Source organism: Rhinoderma darwinii, chromosome 6 (genome assembly GCF_050947455.1).
Source record: "Rhinoderma darwinii isolate aRhiDar2 chromosome 6, aRhiDar2.hap1, whole genome shotgun sequence".
NCBI classification, from domain to species: Eukaryota; Metazoa; Chordata; class Amphibia; order Anura; family Rhinodermatidae; genus Rhinoderma; species Rhinoderma darwinii.
Genome location: NC_134692.1, coordinates 88,857,122 through 88,877,622, shown reverse-complemented (window position 1 = coordinate 88,877,622; position 20,501 = coordinate 88,857,122). Strand labels below are relative to the sequence as shown.

The 20,501-nt window shown below is 41.7% G+C and overlaps 1 protein-coding gene across 2 annotated transcripts in view; it reads right to left on the bottom strand.

Annotated features, from left to right (window-relative positions):
• The window catches only part of FSCN1 (fascin actin-bundling protein 1), a 63,973-nt gene that overhangs the window by 12,015 nt on the left and 31,457 nt on the right, over nt 1-20,501 (bottom strand). Inside the window, exons 2-3 of one of the 2 annotated variants that reach the window (XM_075830021.1) lie at nt 17,510-17,666; nt 4,373-4,494 (exon numbers count right to left, since the gene is read on the bottom strand). The exons of the other annotated variant lie outside the window; for it this stretch is intronic. Of the exons in view, the coding sequence (XP_075686136.1) occupies nt 4,373-4,494; nt 17,510-17,666 (279 nt within the window). The remainder of the gene's footprint in view (nt 1-4,372; nt 4,495-17,509; nt 17,667-20,501) is intronic. 2 annotated transcript variants of the gene reach the window in all.

The following is a 20,501-nucleotide window of genomic DNA, read 5'->3' as shown; positions in this document are numbered from 1 at the left end:
GTTTTTACCGGCCGTTACAAGGATTGCTTCCTAAAAAAACGGCTGGTTAAAACGGATCCATTTATGGGAGACATCTGACCGTGAAAACGGTCAAAAATAGGACATGACATGTTAAAAAAAACGGCTATGTGAATACACCCATAGAACCTCATTTTTCTGAAAACGGCCGTTACACTGCCGTTTTTCACGGTCGTGTGAATGTAATCTAAATGTCACCTCCACTTTGCTTCAATTCCTGTGAAACGCCTAAAGGGTTAAGAAACTTTCTAAATGCTGTTTTTAATACTTTGAAGGGTAGTTTCTAAAATGGGGGTTTCCCAAAATATAGGCCTCTCAAAGCTACTTCAGAACTGGACCCGATAAAAATAGGCTTTTGAAATTTCTTGAAAACGTGGGAAATTGCTGCTAAACTTCTAAGCCTTGTAACGTCCTAGAAAAATAAAAAGGACGTTCAAAAAACTATGCCAACACAAGGCCCAGTTCAGACTGAGTTTTTATACGCCGATTTGGACGCGGAAAGCATGTTGGAATCAGCACCAAAAGACATCCGAAAGCGCCTCCCATTGATTTCAAATGGAAGGTGGAGGTGAAGGAAATTCCTGAAGGACTTTTGCGGGCAGATTTTTTCTGCCTGCAAAATAACTCCAAGTGAACAGGGCCTAAAGTAGACATATGGGAAATGTTAGTCACTATTTTGTGTGATATTACTATCTTACAAGCGGATACATTCAAATTTAGAAAAATGCTAATTTTCACAAATTAGCAATGCATTTATTGACCAAATTTTACCCCTAACATAAAAGTACAATATGTGATGAGAAAATCTCACAATAGCTTGGATAGGTGAAAGCATTTCAAAGTTACTACCACATAAAGGGACACATCAGATTTGAAAAATGGGGAGGTCAGTAAGCCCAAAAGTGGCTGCGGCAGGAAGAGGTTAAACTTTTCAATTTATTAAAATTTGTTTTCACTTTAGGATACAGCTTCTGTGTATACTATATCGCGCAGTCTGAGCCACGTTCATCAGTTCAGCCGAGAGCAGGACCTGCATGTCTGACACCCAGGATCCACTCAATATTGATCACGATTAGTTCTGTACTTAGATGTGATTGATATTAGGTGGATCCTGGGTGTCAGAGACACACATGACCATCTCTAGGCCGAGCTGAGTTAAAAGGGATATTTCCACAGCTGGGACTTGTATCAGACATTTATGGCAGATCACAAGAATAGGCCATGAATGTTTAAGGTGGGAAAAATACTTTGACCTGCGCCCAAGTCATGCACTGGCCTGAATCTGCCAACCATAAAGCGCCAGTACTATAACAGTGCCATAACTCGTGTGCCCAAATAATGTAGACAGACAGTACTACTCCTCCAGTGAGAAGCCTAAATGTTAAAGGGCTCTAGGTCTTCCCCGGGTAATTATAGACCAGTAAGCTTAACATCCATCGTGGGGAAAATGTTTGAGGGGCTATTGAGGGACTATATACAGGATTATGTGACAATAAATAGCATTATAAGTGACAGCCAGCACGGTTTTACTAAGGACAGAAGTTGTCAAACTAACCTAATCTGTTTTTATGAAGAGGTGAGCAGAAGTCTAGACAGAGGGGCCGCTGTGGATTTAGTGTTTTTGGACTTTGCAAAGGCATTTGACACTGTCCCCCATAGACGCCTAATGGGTAAATTAAGGACTATAGGTTTAGAAAATATAGTTTGTAATTGGATTGAGAATTGGCTCAAGGACCGTATCCAGAGAGTTGTGGTCAATGATTCCTACTCTGAATGGTCCCCGGTTATAAGTGGTGTACCCCAGGGTTCAGTGCTGGGACCACTATTATTCAACTTAATTATTAATGATATAGAGGAAGGGATTAATAGCACTATTTCTATTTTTGCAGATGACACCAAGCTATGTAATATAGTTCAGTCTATGGAAGATGTTCATGAATTACAGGCAGATTTAAACAAACTAAGTGTTTGGGCATCCACTTGGCAAATGAAGTTTAATGTAGATAAATGTAAAGTTATGCATCTTGGTACCAACAACCTGCATGCATCATATGTCCTAGGGGGCGCTACACTGGCGGATTCACTTGTTGAGAAGGATCTGGGTGTTCTTGTAAATCATAAACTCAATAACAGCATGCAGTGTCAATCAGCTGCTTCAAAGGCCAGCAGGATATTGTCGTGTATTAAAAGAGGCATGGACTCGCGGGACAGGGATGTAATAATGCCACTTTACAAAGCATTAGTGAGGCCTCATCTAGAATATGCAGTTCAGTTCTGGGCTCCAGTTCATAGAAAGGATGCCCTGGAGTTGGAAAAAATACAAAGAAGAGCAACGAAGCTAATAAGGGGCATGGAGAATTTAAGTTATGAGGAAAGATTGAAAGAATTAAACCTATTTAGCCTTGAAAAAAGACGACTAAGGGGGGACATGATTAAATATATTAATGGCACATACAAAAAATATGGTGATATCCTGTTCCTTGTAAAACCCGCTCAAAAAACAAGGGGGCACTCCCTCCGTCTGGAGAAAAAAAGGTTCAAGCTGCAGAGGCGACAAGGCTTCTTTACAGTAAGAATGGTGAATTTATGGAATAGCCTACCGCAGGAGCTGGTCACAGCAGGGACAGTAGATGGCTTTAAAAAAGGGTTAGATAATTTCCTAGAACAAAAAAATATTAGCTCCTATGTATAGAAATTTTTCCTTCCCTTTTCCCTTCACTTGGTTGAACTTGATGGACATGTGTCTTTTTTCAGCCGTACTAACTATGTAACTATGTTAGATGCAATCGGCAGTCTATAGTGTAAGGTTCTGCACATTTCCAGATTGTCCGCAGAACTCTGACCATTTTATTGCACTGATATGTAAAGTGTATGGCCGAATATAGACACGAGCCTCAAACTGATTTTTCTATAGGTACTAGAGTATAGTCTTAAATTTTTTGCCTATTCGTGTGCTTTTTCACAAATATAAAAGAACAATTTATTAGGCCACATTCAGAAGTTGCGGAATTGCTGCCGATTTGTGGTGCAAATTTTGTACCGCAAAACTGTGGCAACTTACAGTACAATTGGGATTTCAGTCCCTTATCCATAGGAAGCTGAAAAAAGAAGCACAGAAATCAGAAAATAATGCATATTTTCATATTCATGTTTATCCTGATGCGGAAACATAATGCATGACCTAAATCTGTCTAGACTAGAACATTAAAACAAGAATTCTATATATTTACATAAACAAAGAGGTTATTTTGTTCTACAAAATCAGAAGCCTATCTACAAGCCATCAACGGTTTCTGCTAAAACAACTGTTTAGGTAGAAGGGATTCACACGACCGGGTCCCGCCCGAGCCAGAGTGTCGGCCGGTAAAATCGGCCATTTTGCCCGGCCGGTTTGCATAAAGTTTTGCATCCGTTTCGGGCCGGGCAGATCTGGACAGTGACATCAGCGGCAACTCCTGAAGGGGAATCCCCATGTGTTCGGGGATTCCGTTTCAGGAGTTTCCCCTGATGGTCACTGCCCAGATATGGACAGAGACATCAAGCGCTCCGTCCAGGAGCGGAATCCCCGAAAACACTAAAGTGGGGCTAGCACATAGCAGAGCGGGGAGATACCTCCCTGCTCTGCTATAGTGGCGTCGCTACAGTAGTAGCAGCCGCAGCAGCTGCTAGCGGCGCCATGGAAGGTGTCGCCGGGCCAGGGCGCTTTTAACAAGCAGGGGAAGGGAGTCAGCGCAGTGCTCCCTCCACCTGCTGTACACCCCGGCCCTGCCACACAGTGTACAGCGCACAGCCATTCGTCCGAATGGCATCAACTCCTCCTCCTCCTCACATGCACTCTGCGCTGTGAGGAGGAGAAAGAGCGCAAGCCACGGAAAACCCGGCCATCACTCGGGACACATTCCGGTAATGGCCGTGTATTACCCGGCCCCATAGACTTCTATGGGAGCCGGGCAGCAGGATACCCGGACGAAAATAGAGCATGTTCTATTTTTTGACGGCCGGTTTTCCCAGCCGTCAAAAAAATCGGTCGTGTGAATAGCCCCATTAGGGGTCTATTATTCCTAATAATATGAACGGCCGGGACCATCTATTATGAAAGGCCGGCACCCAGCAACCGTGTCGCGTGAATGAGGCCTTAGGCTATTCCACAGCAACACTGCTCTAACCGTACAAACGGCTTGTTGCCTCTGGAGATTGAACTCTATTTTTTCTCCAGATGGAGCGAGCGCCCCTTTGTCTTGAAAGGTCCATAGTGGGGAAAAAAAAAATGCAAAAAAAAAAAAAAAAAAAAAAAAAGTTAAAAACTTGAATAGGACTATATGAAGGCAAAAAAAAAAAAAATTACAATGCTCACCAGAAGAATCCACAGATGCAGCCAGCTGACCATTTTTCTTAGCAATCACAAACTTTCCATTTGCTGCCTTTAAGGTAATCCGTCGATCGCACCAATCAATGTTAAAGTAACAATTGTCACTCCTTTGAACAAGAACAGATTTAAATTGTGATGCATATACAACATTTAATGAATATAGAAATGAACATAATTGATATAGTCTAGCAGTGTTTTAGAACAAAATAACGAAAAACAAAAACGCATTTTCTTTATCATCTTCTTGGTTACAAACGGAGGGTGTGGAAATCAGAATAGTAAATAGCTGGAACACATGCACTAAGTTAGGCCTTGTTTACACGAGCGTTGCGCATCTCGGACGTGAAAAACTGCAGTTTTTCACATCGGAGATTAATCCGCGCTCTGCGCCGCAGGACGCGATGTCTCGCATCTCCCAGAGTCGTCTATGGAGGGATGCGTGAAAAAAATAGGACATGTCCTATTTTCTCACAGACCCTTCACACGGTCCGTTGAAACAACGGCTGTGTGAACGGCCACATTGATTTACAAAGGTCCGTGGGACGGCCTATGTTTCAACGGGCGTCACACGGACGTTTAAACACGTTCGTGTGAATAAGGCCTTAACGTTAGGAGATCCTTCTAGAGGTCTGCTTTTGCCAACAACCAGATAGTGTATAGCTGAAATTATAAGAACCTTAAGGGCTTGATCACACATTGCGAATTGTTGCGTTTTTTCCCGTCTGGAATTGCGGACGGTAAAGACACAGAATACAGTAGCAGCAAAGTGGGTATGATTGAACAAATCTCATCCACACGCTGCGGAAAAACCTCTCAGAAATGCACCTATGCTGCAGAAATTTATTCCGCAGCATGTCAATTGTATTTGCGTAAAAGCAGCTTATTATTAAATAGAAGTGGTTGCATCTTTCTGCGACGGGTTCGCAGCGATCCCGCCGCAAAAATGCAATTCAGAAAAGAAAAGAAAAAGCCTGATACTTGCCCAGAAGTCTGTGTTCCTCCCTCCAGCGCAGCCTCCAGGGATGACTATTCATCCCATGTGACCACGGCAGCCAATCACAGGCTGTAGCGGTGGTCACATAGGATGAAACGTCATGCCAGGAGGCCGGCCAAAGTGACATCATAAGGCCGGCCTCCTGGGATGACGCTTCACTTCAGGTGACTGCCCCTGCAGCCAGTCACAGGCTGAAGCGGTCCCCTGAGATGAGAATTTTCCGCATCTGACATTCCGAGCGAAATACTGCACCACATTTTTAGGCAGTTTTTCGCCAGGAATTCCCTGCGACACACAGGATGGATACGCTGCGTGCTTTTACTGTTTCCGTTCCATTCCTGTGAAACGCCTAAAGGGTTAAGAAACTTTCTAAATGCTGTTTTGAATACTTTAAGGGGTGCAGTTTTTAAAATGGGGTGATTTGTGGGGGTTACGAATATATAAGGCCCTCAAACCCACTTCAGAACTGGAGTGTTCCCTAAAAAAAATGGACTTTTGAAATTTTCTTGAAAATGTGAAAAAATTGCTGCTAAACTTATAACCCTTGTAACGTCCTAGAAAAATAAAAAATGTTCAAAAAACCGATGCCAATCTAAAGTAGACATATGGGTGATGTTAACTAGTAACTATTTTGGGTTGTATAACTATCTGTCTTACAAGCAGATACATTTGAATTTAGAAAATGCTTACTTTTTGAAAATTCTCAAAATTTGTGTTTTTCACCAAAAAAAACATTGAATATATCGACCACATTTTTTCACTAACAAAATACAATATGTCACGAGAAAATCTCAGAATCGCTTGGATGGGTGAAAGCATTCCCAAGTTATTACCACATAGGGTATGTTCACACGGCCTATTTACGGACGTAATTCGGGCGTTTTTGCCCCGAATTACGTCTGAAAATAGCGCCTCAATAGCGCTGACAAACATCTGCCCATTGAAAGCAATGGGCAGACGTTTGTCTGTTCACACGAGGCGTATATTTACGCGCCGCTGTCAAATGACGGCGCGCAAATAGACGCCCGCGTAGAAGAAGTGACCTGTCACTTCTTTGGCCGTAATTGGAGCCGCTATTCATTGACTCCAATGAATAGCAGCGCTAATTACGGCCGTAATTGACGCGGCGTTCAAGCGCCTGCACATGCCGGTACGGCTGAAATTACGGGGATGTTTTCAGTCTGAAACATCCCCGTAATTTCAGCCGTTACGGACCCCCGCCGTGTGAACATACCCATATAGTAACACGTCATATTTTAAAATAAGGCTCTGTCATTTGGTCCAAAAGCGGCTGCGGTGGGAAGGGGTTAACGACCAGCTCCATTTTTCAGTTTTTACCTCTCTGAATTTCAGCCGCCATAACTTTTTTATTTTTTTCATTGACGTGGCCGTATGAGGCCTTGTTTTATGCGGGAGGTAGACATTTTTTTATTTTTACGGCGTGAATATAAGAAAAAGCGTTTCTCTGAATTGTTTTGTTTGTTTTTTTTATCCCATTCACGTTTCATGCAAAATAACCCATTCAATTAATTCTTCAGGTTATTACGGTCGTTTAGATAAATATGTGTAGGTTTTTTGTTTTTATTTAGCGTAGGGGGCAATAAAATATTTTTTTAAGCAAAATAATTACTTTTTGGGACTTTTTTTATGTTTTAACCCCATTAAGGGATAACTTTATTTATAATTTTATTTTTTACTTGTAATGTATTAGTATGATGTATTAGCATGATGTATTAGCATGATGTATTAGCATACAGGAGTATGCTGTGTCACTGACCCAGGCTGCTGTTAGGGCAGCACATAGTGTGCCCGAACAGCAGGCTTACTGAACAGACAGCCCTGGGGTCCTTTGCAGGTCCCCAGGGCTGACAGCAGAGGGATTCCCCGGTATTTGATCACGTCACCGAGTTTCCGATGACTAGAGGGGAGTTACGTTTGATCTTGCCGCGGTCACGGACTGCAGCAATCAAAGGGTTAAACAGCTAGGTTCCAAATGTTTTCTAAACCAGTCTGTATTCAGCAGGCTTCTCGAAGATCAGGAGCCGTTAGTTTCAGCTCCTGCTTAGAGTGCTCACAGGAGTTTCTACAGCGACGCCAAAAAGACGTGCACCGCCTGCCATCAAAAGACGGTGGGCGGTCGTTAAGGTGTTAAAAAGGAGTTGTTAGGCCTTATTCGGACGAACGTAAATGTCGTCCGTGTGACGGATGTTTTTTTAACAGCAATCACATGGACAAATGTATTTCAATGGGGCTGTACGCACGGCTATTGTTTTAAACGGACCGTGTGAAGGGCCTATTTGTCTGTTTTCACAGATCCCTCAGACTCAAGTCACTGAGGGATCCGTGAAAACTGGTACCGCACGGGTGAGAAGAATCGGACGTGATCAAACGGCCGTTTTTCACATTAGAGTTTGCACTCGTTCGTCTGAATCAGGCCTTCCTCTTAGGGTACGTTGACCCAGAAAGACGTAAAATGCCCAGAAAGACGGAAGATGAATGCCACCAAACATCTGCCCATTGCTTTCAATGGGAAAAACGGCGTTTCGGTCAGACGGGGTGTTTTTTACGAGGAGTTTGTGAAAACCGCTCGTGAAAAAATTCCAAAAAACTGCTCCGGTTTTCATGGTCTCAGGAGAAAAACAGCTCCAAAAACGTACGTAAAAAACGGCTGAAAATCAGAGGCGGTTTTCCCTTGAAAACAGCTTCGTATTTTATAGCAGTTTTTAGTTTGCTGTGTGAACATACCCTTAGACTCTGCGGCGCTGTTGCACAGGGAAAAATGCACAGGCTCTTTTGTCTTCATGTATTAGGGTATATTCACACGCAGTGTTTTCAAGCGTTTTACGCCTCAAATTACACCTGAAAAAACGCCCCTAATACGCCTACAAACATCTTCCCATTGCTTGCAATGGGATTTACGGTGTTCTGTTCCCACGAGGCTTAATTTTACGCGTCGCTGTAAAAATACGGCGCGTAAAAAGACGCCCATGAAAAAGAAGTGCATGTCACTTCTTGGAACGTGTTTGGAGGAGTTTTTCATTGACTTCATTGAAAAACAGCTCCAATAACGGCCGTAAAATACGCCGCAAAAAACGTGAGTTGTTACAAACACGTCTGAAAATCAGGAGCTGTTTTCGCTTGAAAACAGCTCCATATTTTCAGACGTTTTTAGTCACTGCGTGTGAACATACCCTAAAAGTGTTTTATTACTAAAAATATCTAAAATGAATTTTGAGCCGGAACCTTTTCATTTCTTTCTATTGAATTAGGGCCTCTTCACATCAGCGTTCAGTTTCCGTTGATGGTTCCGTCATATCTTTCCGTCGGAGGAACCCATCAACGGAAAGGCAAACTGAAATATTTAGCTTCCGTTTGCATTACAATTGCTTTCAAATGGTAATGCTTCCGTTGCGAATGGTTTCCGTTTGTCTCAGTTCTGTAAAGGTTTCCATTTTTTGGACAGAATCAATAGCGCAGTTGTTGCCTTTTCGTTGATGGGTTCCTCCGACTGAAAAGCCAGGCGGAATCCATTAATAAAAAAACAAACAAACGCTGAGGTGAAAAGACCTTACAGGCTTCCTTAGAAAGACCTTGGAAAGACTCAAGCCTGTGGATGGGATATATTGACTATATAACACGTGTTGAGTAGTTGTTTTTCACTGCACGACTATAATAGGTCAGCATAACCCTAAACCCCCGCCCCCCTCTTGGACAACCTAATGTCCCCACACATGAAGAGCTTCTCTTTTTCTTCCGATCAAACCTAGTGACGCGTTCACTTTTAATTTAGTTAGGAGGCACTAAACCACCAGGGTGTTGTTATGCTGCTGGGGTTTAGTGTTCCAAACCTGCCCAGGTAAAAACAGTCTGTTTTAGGTAAGAGCCTGTTCAGTTTTTTGGTGCCGATTTTGACATGGAAACTGCGTTGGTATCAGCGCCAAAGAACGGCCAAAATAGCCCCCCCCCATTGATTTCAATGTGAGGCAGAGGAGTACTTTTCCACAGGCAGCTTTTAGCCACTCACAGGGAGAGAAAAAACAAAAAAAAAACAAAACAGCATGTCCTGGTCTCTGACCTCCTATTGAAATCAATTGTGAGGCAGAAATACCCACGGGGCTAGTTTGAGCGTTTTTTTTGCCCGCGGTCCTTGCTTTAACTTCAATGGCTGTGGGCGAAAAACGCACCAGAAAAAGCGCAGGAATTCTGAGGCAGATTCCGTAATTGACGCCGCGAAAAACGGGAGTACGAGCAAACAGCTCCGTAATTTCAGCCGTATTGGACGCTGCCGCGTGAATAGACCCTTACTGAGAGGAGTTCGGCGTCTTCAGGCGCACATGCACATAAAGCAAAGGATCGAATACCTTCCTTCACTGCGCAGTGCGTGTACGTGTATGTGTATACACGCACACGTCCCTAAGTGTATGTTCCCACACAAATTAAAAAACTTCTAAAAATACGGAGCGGTTTACAGAGAAAACAGCCTCTGATTTTCAGGCGTTTTTGAAGCTGAAAATGGAGCTGCTTTTAATTTGAGGCATTTTTCATAGTGTTCAATGGAAAATCAGCTCCAAAAAACGCCTCAAGAAGTGACATGCACTTCTTTTTACAGAGCGTCTTTTTACGCTCAGTTTTTTAAAACAGAGGTGTAAAAAGACGCCCCGTATGAACTAAATGATGTATTTCCCATTGATTTCAATGGGCAGATGTTTGTAGGCATTTAGGTTCCATTTTTTCAGCCGTTTTTCAAGGCGTAAATTCCCCCGAAATACACTGCGTGTGAAAATACCTCAACCCTTTCAGGACTAAGCCAGTTTGCTTTTTCACTCCCCGCCTTGCAAGAGCCATAACTTTTTTTTATTTTTTAGTCAATGGAGTAGTGTGAGGGCTTATTTTATTGCGGGAGAAGTTGTAATTTATATTGGCACCATTTAACCCCTTAAGGACGCAGCCACTTTTGGACCATATGACAGCCTCATTTTTTAAATCTGACATGTGTCACTTTATGTGGTAATAACTCCAGAATTATTTTACCTATCCGAGCGATTCCGAGGTTGTTTTCTCATGACATATTGTACTTTATGTTAGTGAAAAAATTTGGTCGATGAATTCAATATTTATTTGTGAAAAACACCAAAATGTAGAGAAAATTTGCAAAAATTAGCATTTTTCTAAATTCAACTGTATCTGATTGTAAGACAGATAGTTATACCTCACAAAATAGTGACTACTTAACATTTCCCATATGTCTACTTTAGATTGGCATCGTTTTGAACATTCTTTTATTTTTTTAGGACGTTACAAGGCTTATAAGTTTAGCAGCAATTTCTCACATTTTCAAGAAAATTTCCAAAGGCTATTTTTACAGGTACCAGTTTAGTTCTGAAGTGGCTTTGAGGGCCTTATATATTAGAAACCCCCACAAATCACCCCAATTTAAAAACTGCACCCCTTAAAGTTTAACCCTTTATGCGTGTCACAGGAATTAAAGCAAAGTGGAAGGGAAATTTGCAAATTTAATACTGAAGGTTTGTACAAGAGAAACACAACTAAATATTTATTGCCCTGATTCTGCAGTTTTTAGAAATATCCCACACGTGGCCCTAGTGTGCTACGGACCTGAAACAAAAGCCCCAGAAGCAAAGGAGCACCTAGTGGATTTTTCGGCCTTCCTTTTCTTAAATTATATTTCAGGCACCATGTCAGGTTAGAAGAGGTCTTGTGGTGCAAAAACAAAAGCAACTTCTCCAAAGTACGGAAATACCCCATATGTGATAATAAACCACTGTATGAATACACATCAGGGCTCAGAAAGGAAGGAGTGCCATTTGGCGAGCAGATTTTGCTGGATTGGTCTTTCTGCACCATGTCGCTTTTGCAAAGCCCCTTAGGTAGCAGTACAGTGGAAACTCCCAAAAAGTGACTACATTTGGCAAACTACAGAACCGATAAAAACAAGGGGACATATACGAAAACACAGAAAAAGGCCATACTTACAAATGGACACATCCAGGTCAGAAACGCTGATGAAGGAATGAGCAGGTGCTTTAAATGATAATAGCCACCCCCACTGGTCTTGAGGGGAGTGGTGTATGGGATGTGTAGTAAGAAATAATAAATGAATAGTGTGTGTGCAAGTGTAATACTATGAGTGAAATATAGGGGGCAGTAATGAGTGAAGTGCCTCAATAGAAATAAATGGATAATGAGGTGCAAGTGTGTGAAACATGGAGGGATAGTGTGTACGTCATGAGGCACAACGTATATAGCCAGGTAGAAGCCTATTTGTGACGCCTTGATAGTTCATAGAGCGGGCTACCCTGCTTGCTATGCCAAACAACAACACACCATGCTCTCCCAGCATCAAAGACCCGGCTGTGTCCAAGAGAAGCAAATATATGTAATAATGAAAAATACCTGGGGTATTAGTAATCATTTTTGGCCAAAAGGACGCAAGCTCGCAATCCACGACAAGGATCCCCAGACTTGCGAGTCCCTAACTCCTTAAATGGAACAGAACGTTCCTGATGTACAAACAGAACCGATAAAAACAAGGGGACATATACGAAAACACAGAAAAAGGCCATACTTACAAATGGCCACGCCCCTCAAAACCAGTGGGAGTGGCTATTATCATTTAAAGCACCTGCTCATTCCTTCATCAGCGTTTCTGACCTGGTTGTGTCCATTTGTAAGTATGGCCTTTTTCTGTGATTTGGCAAACTACACCCATTGAGGCATTAATCTAGGGGGGTAGTGAGCATTTTGACCCCACAGGTGTCTCATAGATTTTATTACAAATGAGCAGTGAAAATGAAAAATTACATTTTCCAATAACACGTAGCATTAGTTCAAAATTTTTCATTTTCTCAACAAATAAAGAGAAAAAGCACCATAACATTTGTAAAGCATTCTCTCCATAGTACAGAAATACCCCACATGTGGTTATAAACTGCTATTTGGACACACAGCAAGGCTCTAAATGGAAGGAGCGCCATTTAGTATTTGGAGTGGAGATTTTGCAAGATTCGTTTTTTGACACCATGTTGCATTGAGCTATAGTACCAGTACAGTGGTACTCCAGAAAAATTACCCCATTTTGGAAACTAGATCCCTCAAAGAATTGATCTAGGGGTGTAGTGAGCATTTTGACCGCACAAGTGTTTTGCAAAAATGAGTAAACAATAGATGTTGCAGATTGAAAATTGCTGTTTTCCACAGATATGCCATTTCAGTGCCCAATGTGTTGTGCCCAGCTTGTACCACCGTAGACACACATCAAATTGTTAAGTGGGTTCTCCAGAATACAGTAATACCCCATATGTGGTCATAAATTGCCGTTTGGGCACACTGTCAGGCTCAGTTGGACCACCATTTGGCTTTTGAAGCGCAGATTTTGCTTGGTGTTTTAGTGGTATTTCAGCTTATAATGTGGGGGCATATGTAAGCTGGGCGGAGTACATCAGGGTATATGTAAGCTGGGCGGAGTACATCAGGGTATATGTAAGCTGGGCGGAGTGCACCAGGTCATAGGATGATGTAATAATGGGGTGAATGAATAATCCATAGATTGGTGTGGTACGCTTTGAACCAATCCTTTATGAATAGGCCGGGTTTATTGGGTATTATACTAAATATCTGCGCTCCAGTATTGCCTTATATTTGACTTCTTCACTAGCCCTATAAGGCGCACAAGGCCCTAAAGTTTCCTCATCTCCGCTGCATCTACAGGGTCCACCAAATGACGATGTGGGGTATTTAGTGAAATTCTACTGGACCTAAAAATGAGCCTGGGCCGTCATTTAGCATCATTGAGCTCAGTCAGAACGTGTTATTTTTCCGTTGACGGAGCTGTGTGAGGGCTTGTTTTTTGTGGAACGAGCTGTAATTTTTATTGGTTCCATTTTGGGGTACATGCGATTTTTTTTCTCACTATTTATTCCATTTTTTGGGAGATGAGGAAACCAAAAAACAGCCATTCTAGCAAGTTTTTGTTTACAGTGTTCACCGTGCAGTATAAACAACATGTTAACTTTATTCTGCGGGGCGATACGATTACAGCGACACCAAATTTATATCATCTTTTTACATTTCACTACGTTCCCACAATAAAAATACTCTTTTCTAAAATAATAAAAAATAAAATCATGTTAGTGTCGCCATTTTCTGACAGCCATAACTTTTTTATTTTTTAGTTGAGATCGCTGCGGGACGGCTTGTTTTATAAAGTCCTGCCTAAATAAATGTTTAAAATATTTTTATTAGCGTAGTACTTAAAATCGGGCACTCATGCCAAAATTTCTGTGAATAGGCGTTGGCAAAACAGACACACAGGTCCCTGATCAAGTGTCAGAAAAAGGTAGTAATTGGTACACCTCTATATCGATACAACACCAGACAGGGGTAGTGAATCACACTACGCGTTTGTTTGCCATAACGACACAAAATAGCCCAGCCTCATATGAATGTTCCATATGCACTGATGCTGTGTGCACCGCTTGGAACATGAACAGAGAACCTAGCAATAATACATGTGGTCTGTTTGCCACAAATAAGCAATTTCCCAGCAATATCCCAACGCGTTTCTGCAACCCTTTGAACACAGGGAAGTGTGCTCAGGGGTTTTGTTAATTGCTTGTACTAGATTAAGCAGCAACCATACAGCACATATTATGCTGCTGAATTTGTGTATTCTCCGGAACGCACGGAGACACTGATACCTGGTCTAGCGCGCGCCGGAGACTCACAAAACGTATACAGCTAGCCCCTCCTACATGAAAGGTGTGTTTGTTCAGACCCAGCCTATCGGTGTATCCCAGCGCGTGAGTCACGCCCACCGATACGACCTGCCTATGGTAACAGCCGCCAATCCGAGAGATGCATAGAGCATCAGCAGTTACTAGGGGAGTTTCAGGCGGTTTACAAATACGTTTGCTACATAAGAACAGGATTATCTGTGTCTATGATGCGGGGATCAGTTAGGATAAATGCCCATGGCAATACCCTGTCTAGCACCTGATTACACATGAATGCAATTTGGTGCGTAAGATGCAAAACCAAATATAGAGCACCAATGACAACAGATCTCAGTAAGCATTAGGAATAGAGAAAACATTGTAAATTGTGACCTCTTGCAAAATCTTGCTATTACAATAGGGTTCATAGAAGGAACCTATATAGAACCACCAGAGCTACATTTTTATAAAAACTTCAGATCGATGTACTAACAATGATGTTCATGGCAAACATACATTTGTGGAAAGCTAAAGAAAGGAAGGATAAATATTCATTAAGCCCCAATGGACTGACTGTTTTCATCCTGAAGATCCATTGGGCTTCCTTCTGTAAGATACTTTTGTCCCAGTCACCCCCTCTAATTGGCTCAATGTGTTCCATCCCCTGGAACTTGAGGACAATGGGATCACCAGAATGATGCTCCCATACATGCCTAGAGACTGAGGTATCTTCCTTCCTATTAATATCACAGATGTGATCTTTAATCCTCCGTCTGAATTCTCGCCTAGTCTTCCCAACATACTGTATACCACAGACACAGGTAATCAGATAAAACTACTCCTTTTGTCAAGCAGTTAATGAAAGATCTTGTATAGAAGGCTTCACCTGTGGTTGTACTGATAAACTTGCGGTATTGAGAATAGAGCAACAGGCTTTGCATCGCCCACATTTGAACGTACCTTTGACATTAGATGACAACCAGGTACTGTTTTTTAACCTCAAGGTGGCTATGCACTAGCCTATCCTTAATATTCCAGCCTCTTTTGAAGGTGATAAGTGGTCTGTCCCCTACCAAGCTGCCTACATCTGGATCTGATTTAAGGATATCCCAATATAAAGGGAGTATCCTCCTAACCTCACGATGGGCAGCATCGTAGGTACCTATCACTCTGATTGTCTCATCCTGTACTGGGTGTACTTTGGGGTTTAACAAGCAATCTCTATTGGCACCCAGAGCGTGTTGATATGCAGTTCTAAGCACATGATTCGGATAACCTCTCCGTACAAATCTGTCTCTCAGACCCTTCGCTGAGGACTCAAAATCAAAAAACCTTTTCCCATTTTTCTTCTAAAGTAATGTAAAAAAATAAACAGAATTGATATCGCTACGTCCGTAAAAGCCCGAACTATTACAATATACCATTATTTAACTCGCACGGTGAGCACCGTAAAAAACTTACATTTAAACCACCAAAATCGCTGTAGATATTATTTTTACCGCACGACGAAAGCTGTAAAAACGAAAACCCAAAAAAATGGATTCAGATTCTTTTTCCTATATTACTATATTTTCCTATTTTTTTTTCCGTTTCCCAGTACTTTTTATGGCACTTTAAATGGTATCAATAGAAACTACAATTCCTCCCGCAAGAAATAAGCCGTCACATCACTCTGACGAAAAAAGAAAAAAGTTATGGCTCTTGGAAGGCGGGTAGTGAAAAACGAATATAAGAAAGCAAAAAATGGATCAGTCCTGAAAGGGTTAATTCATTTCTAATGAAAAAAAAATAATGTATGACCACATGTGGGGTATTTCCGTACCCGGGAGAAATTGCTTTATAAAAATTGGTTGTTTATTTCTCCTTTATCCCTTGTGAAAATGAGAAAATTCAACATTTTAGTGGAATAAAATTGTGATATTAATTTTCTCCGCCTAATTCTAATACATTCTGCAAAAGACCCATGGAGTCTAAATGCTCACTATACCCCTAGAAAAATTCCTTGAGGGGTGTTTCCAAAATGGGGTAACTTGGGGGGCTTCCACTGTTTGTCCCTCCAGGGCGTTGCAAAGGCGGCATGGCACCGAAAAACAATCCATCAAAATCCGTACTCCAAAATTCAAATGGTGCCACTTCCCTTCTGAGCGCTGCCATGGCTCCAATCAGCAATTTATTACCACATATGGGATATTACCGTAATCGGGAGACATTGCTTTACATATGTTGGGGTGCATTTTCTTTATTATTTCTTGTAAATATTAAAAATTTCTATGTTTTTTCAGAAAAAAAAAAGTAGATTTAAATTTTTACAGACTAATTCTAATAAATTTAGCGAAAAACCTGTGTGGTCAAAATGCTAACTATAACCCTAGATAAATTCCTTGAGGGGGTGTAGTTTCCAAAATGGGGTAACTTTTGGGGTGTTTCCACTGTTTTGGCACCACAAGACCTCTTCAAACCGGACAAGGTGCCTAAAATATATTCTAAAAAAAAAAAAAATGAGGCTCAAAATCCACTGGGTGCTCCTTTGCTTCTGAGGCCGGTGCTTCAGTCCATTATCACACTAGGGCCACATGTGGGATATTTCTAAAAACTGCAGAATATTGGCAATAAGTATTGAGTTTTGTTTCTCTGGTAAAACCTTCGGTGTTACAAAAAAAAAAAAAAAAAAAAAAAAATGGATTAGAAATTAATTTCGGCAAAAAAAATAACATTTTTACATTTCACCTACTTTAGGCGTTTCACAGGAATTAAAGCAAAGGGTTAAAACACTTTGTGAATGCTGATTCGAATACCTTGAGGGGTGCAGTTTTCAAAATGGGGTGACTTCTGGGGATTTTTTAATATATAAGGCCCTCAAAGCCACTTCAGAACTGAACTGGTCCCTGAAAAAAATAGCCTTTTGAAAATTTCTTTAAAATATGAGAAATTGCTGCTAAAGCTCTAAGCCTTGTAACGTCCTAGAAAAATAAAAGGATGTTCAAAAAACAATGCAAACACAAAAGTACAAATATGGGATATGTTAACTAGTAACTATTTTGTGTGGTATTACTATCTGTTTTACAAGCAGATACCTATAAATTTAGAAAAATGCATCAGCAAAATTTTTTCACAAACATAAAGTACAACGCGTCATGAGAAAACAATCTCAGAATCGCTTGGATAAGTAAAAGCATTCCAACGTTATTACCACATAAAGTAACACCTCAGATTTAAAAAAAAAAAAAATAAATAAAAATCGGCTGGGTCCTGAAGGCCAAAACAGGCTGGGTCCTGAAGGGGTTAAGGAGTTAAAAGGCCTGGGAGTAAAATAGAATTAAAAACTAGTTTATGTACTGTAAAACCAGTTTGTGCCACAAACATCTGGAAAACTTGGTAAACCATGTAAAAACTCACAAAGTTGAAGCAGTTGCTTGTATTCCGCCATTACTTGACAGTGTCCAGTATTTTCCAGTATGAGTCCGGAAGGCACACTTCTTTGTCTCCTTATTGATTTCCAGTTGAAAGGTCTCTTGATCGCTCTCTTCATCTTGGTTCGCAGACAGATCAATTCCTAAAAAGAAAGGGTTATGGAATTTGTAATTCAAATTTTACAAAATGTTCTTGCCTCCCAAGAACAATTGACACTTATTTTAATGCGCACAGGAAAACTACAAAACATTATCTAGTGGAAGTCTAGTCAGCCATCTTGATCTTAAAAAAACAAAACAAAAAGAACTAAACCTAAATACACTTGACATATGTTTGGGTGTATAAGGTTTCATATTTATGAGTCAAACGGTTAGGCCTTGTTCACATCTGCGTTGGAGGCTCAGTTAGAGGCCTCGGTCGCAGATTTAGCAAAAAATACCAGAAGTAGTGCTATTTTTTCCAGTACAACCTCGGACACAGACAAAACCCATTAAAGTGAAGGAGTTCAGTCACTGCCAGTGGTGTCTGTGGTGCAACGGAACCAGAGTTTTCGGTTATTCCCTTGTTCAGCTTCTCTGACAGAACAATGGAATAACTAATGCAGATGTGAACATAGCCTTTCACACTCCAGTTAAAAAGTTCCTAATTTTCTCAGTTTTGATTGCAATATGAGAAAATAGGATCGAAGCCAAGTAAAATGTTAAAGTAGTAGTCCCATTTTACATATTAATGTACAGGATAGACCTGTCAAAACGCAGGGCGTCAAAGAAGTGCCTGTCACTTCTTCAGACGTATATGGAGCCGTTTTTCATGGACGCCATGGAAAACCAGCTCCATTTAACGTCCGTAATGGACGCCGCAAAAAGCGCCTCAACATGCCATTACGGCTGAAAATTACGGTGCTGTTTTCTCCTGAAAACCGCCTTGTAATTTCAGCCGTTTCGGACGCTGCCGTGTGAACATACCCTAACAGAAACAGCTGTGTAGGAGGCTTAAACTCGGTGAGGAACAGCCAAACTCTGCTACAAAGTGTGGGGTTATGGAAGGCCGTTTCAGGTCACAGGTCAACCATGGCAAGACTGAGCACAGCAACAAGACACAAGGTAGTATTTAGACTGCATCAGCAATGTCTCCCCCAGGCAAAGCTTTCAAAGCAGACTGGTCATTCAAGATTTGCTGTTTGAGCTCTTTTGAAGCAGAAAACGGGCCATGTTAAGGACCATAGACGCAGTAGTCGTTCATGAAAACTTAGTGCAGCAGATCAAAAAATAAAACGCATGCTTACTTCCCTTCAAATTTATTCTGCAACAGGACAACGGCTCCAAGCATACAGTCAATGTCATTAGCAACAGTCTACAGCGTAAATAAGAACAAGGAGCCCTAAAAGTGCGGATATGGCCCCCAGAGCGCCCTGATCTCAGCATAGAGTCGGTCTGGGATTACATGAAGAGACAGGAGGTTTTGAGGAAGACTTCATCCACAGAGGATCTGTGGTTAGTTCTCCAAGGTGTTTGGAACAACCTCCTTGCAGAGTTCCTTCAAAAGCGGTGTGCAAGTGTACCTAGAAGAATTGATGCGGCTTTGAAAGCAAAGGGTGGTCACACCAAATATTTATTTGATTTTGATTTCTCTTCTATTCATTCACTTTGCAGGTTAATATAAAAAAAAAATGGGCTGTGGCTTTGGCATGACAGCGCAAGGCAGCACTTTCTCGGTGCTCAGTACAACTTTAGACGACCGCCCGTAATTACGCTCACTAACCCTGTACTGTCGGACATGCCGAGGGAAGATTAGAACTTCTGGTATATCACGCGATCCAGCTCTTGTATGTTTCCTTTAACCTTCCGTACCATAACAGCGTCTAATAGGCAGCCCGCCATCTGAGTCGGCAATGGCGTCCGCCCCTGGTTCTAGTGCACCCATACCTGTAGATGTACCGCTCTCAAGACACTCCATAGGTTGTATACAGGTATGATTGAGTTACATCATCCCTGTGTATAACCCCCCCATCATCCCTGTGTATTACATCATCATCCCGGTTTATAAACCATCATCCGGGTGTATAACTACAACATTCCTGTATATAACCCCCATCCCACCAGTGTGATTATTACTGGGTGTGTGTGACTGTGCAGGGAGCTGGGTGCCTCTAATAAGAGGAGGGAATGACCCGGTGAACATAGAGGGGTGTGTCAGTATGCAAATAGCTGAGATGCTGTGGAGGGAGGAAGGGGGGGGGGATGTAAGCAGTCTCTTCAGATGCAGCAAGGGATCATGGGTATGGTGTGTTACAAGACAGGAACAGAAGCAAGAAATGTAAACAAACAAAAAGAGTAGCAGGGATGATTCAGATCAAACAGAAACTGCTTAGAAAGTATGTAGGGGGTTTTAGGGAAGGCAAACCATGGGGGGCGGGGGGTCTGGGGAGAAAAAAAAATAATTCCTGGCCAACCTCTTTAAGGGGGTTTTACACTGGCCGATTATCAGGCAGAGAAGAGTTTACAGAATGCTCATTGCCGATAATTGCCCTGTATAAACAGGGCAGCGATCAGCAGATGAACGAGCAAACGCTTGTACATCTGCTGATCGTATAGTTTTAAAAAAGTTAAATATTGTTGTCAGCAGCACATCTTCCTGTGTAAATAGGGAGACGTGCTGCAGATATTATAATAACGTATGGAGACGAGCAATCGGAGTAACGACCGCTCGTCCCCATCCATAGCTCCTTGTGACCGGAGCAAACGAGCGCCGATTGACGATGACTTTAGAGTTTATGAAAAGAAAATATGTTCTTCTACTAGTTTTCTAATACATAAGTCAATCCTTCTTAGCAAACTCTTTAACCCCTTCCCGACATTTGGGCACAGGCTCAAAAGCTGAGTCGGCGCCGGATGTCAGCGGTATCTTACAGCTGACATCCGGCTATAATGGCGGGAACCGAAATTAGCTTCGATCCCCGCCATTAACCCCTTAAATG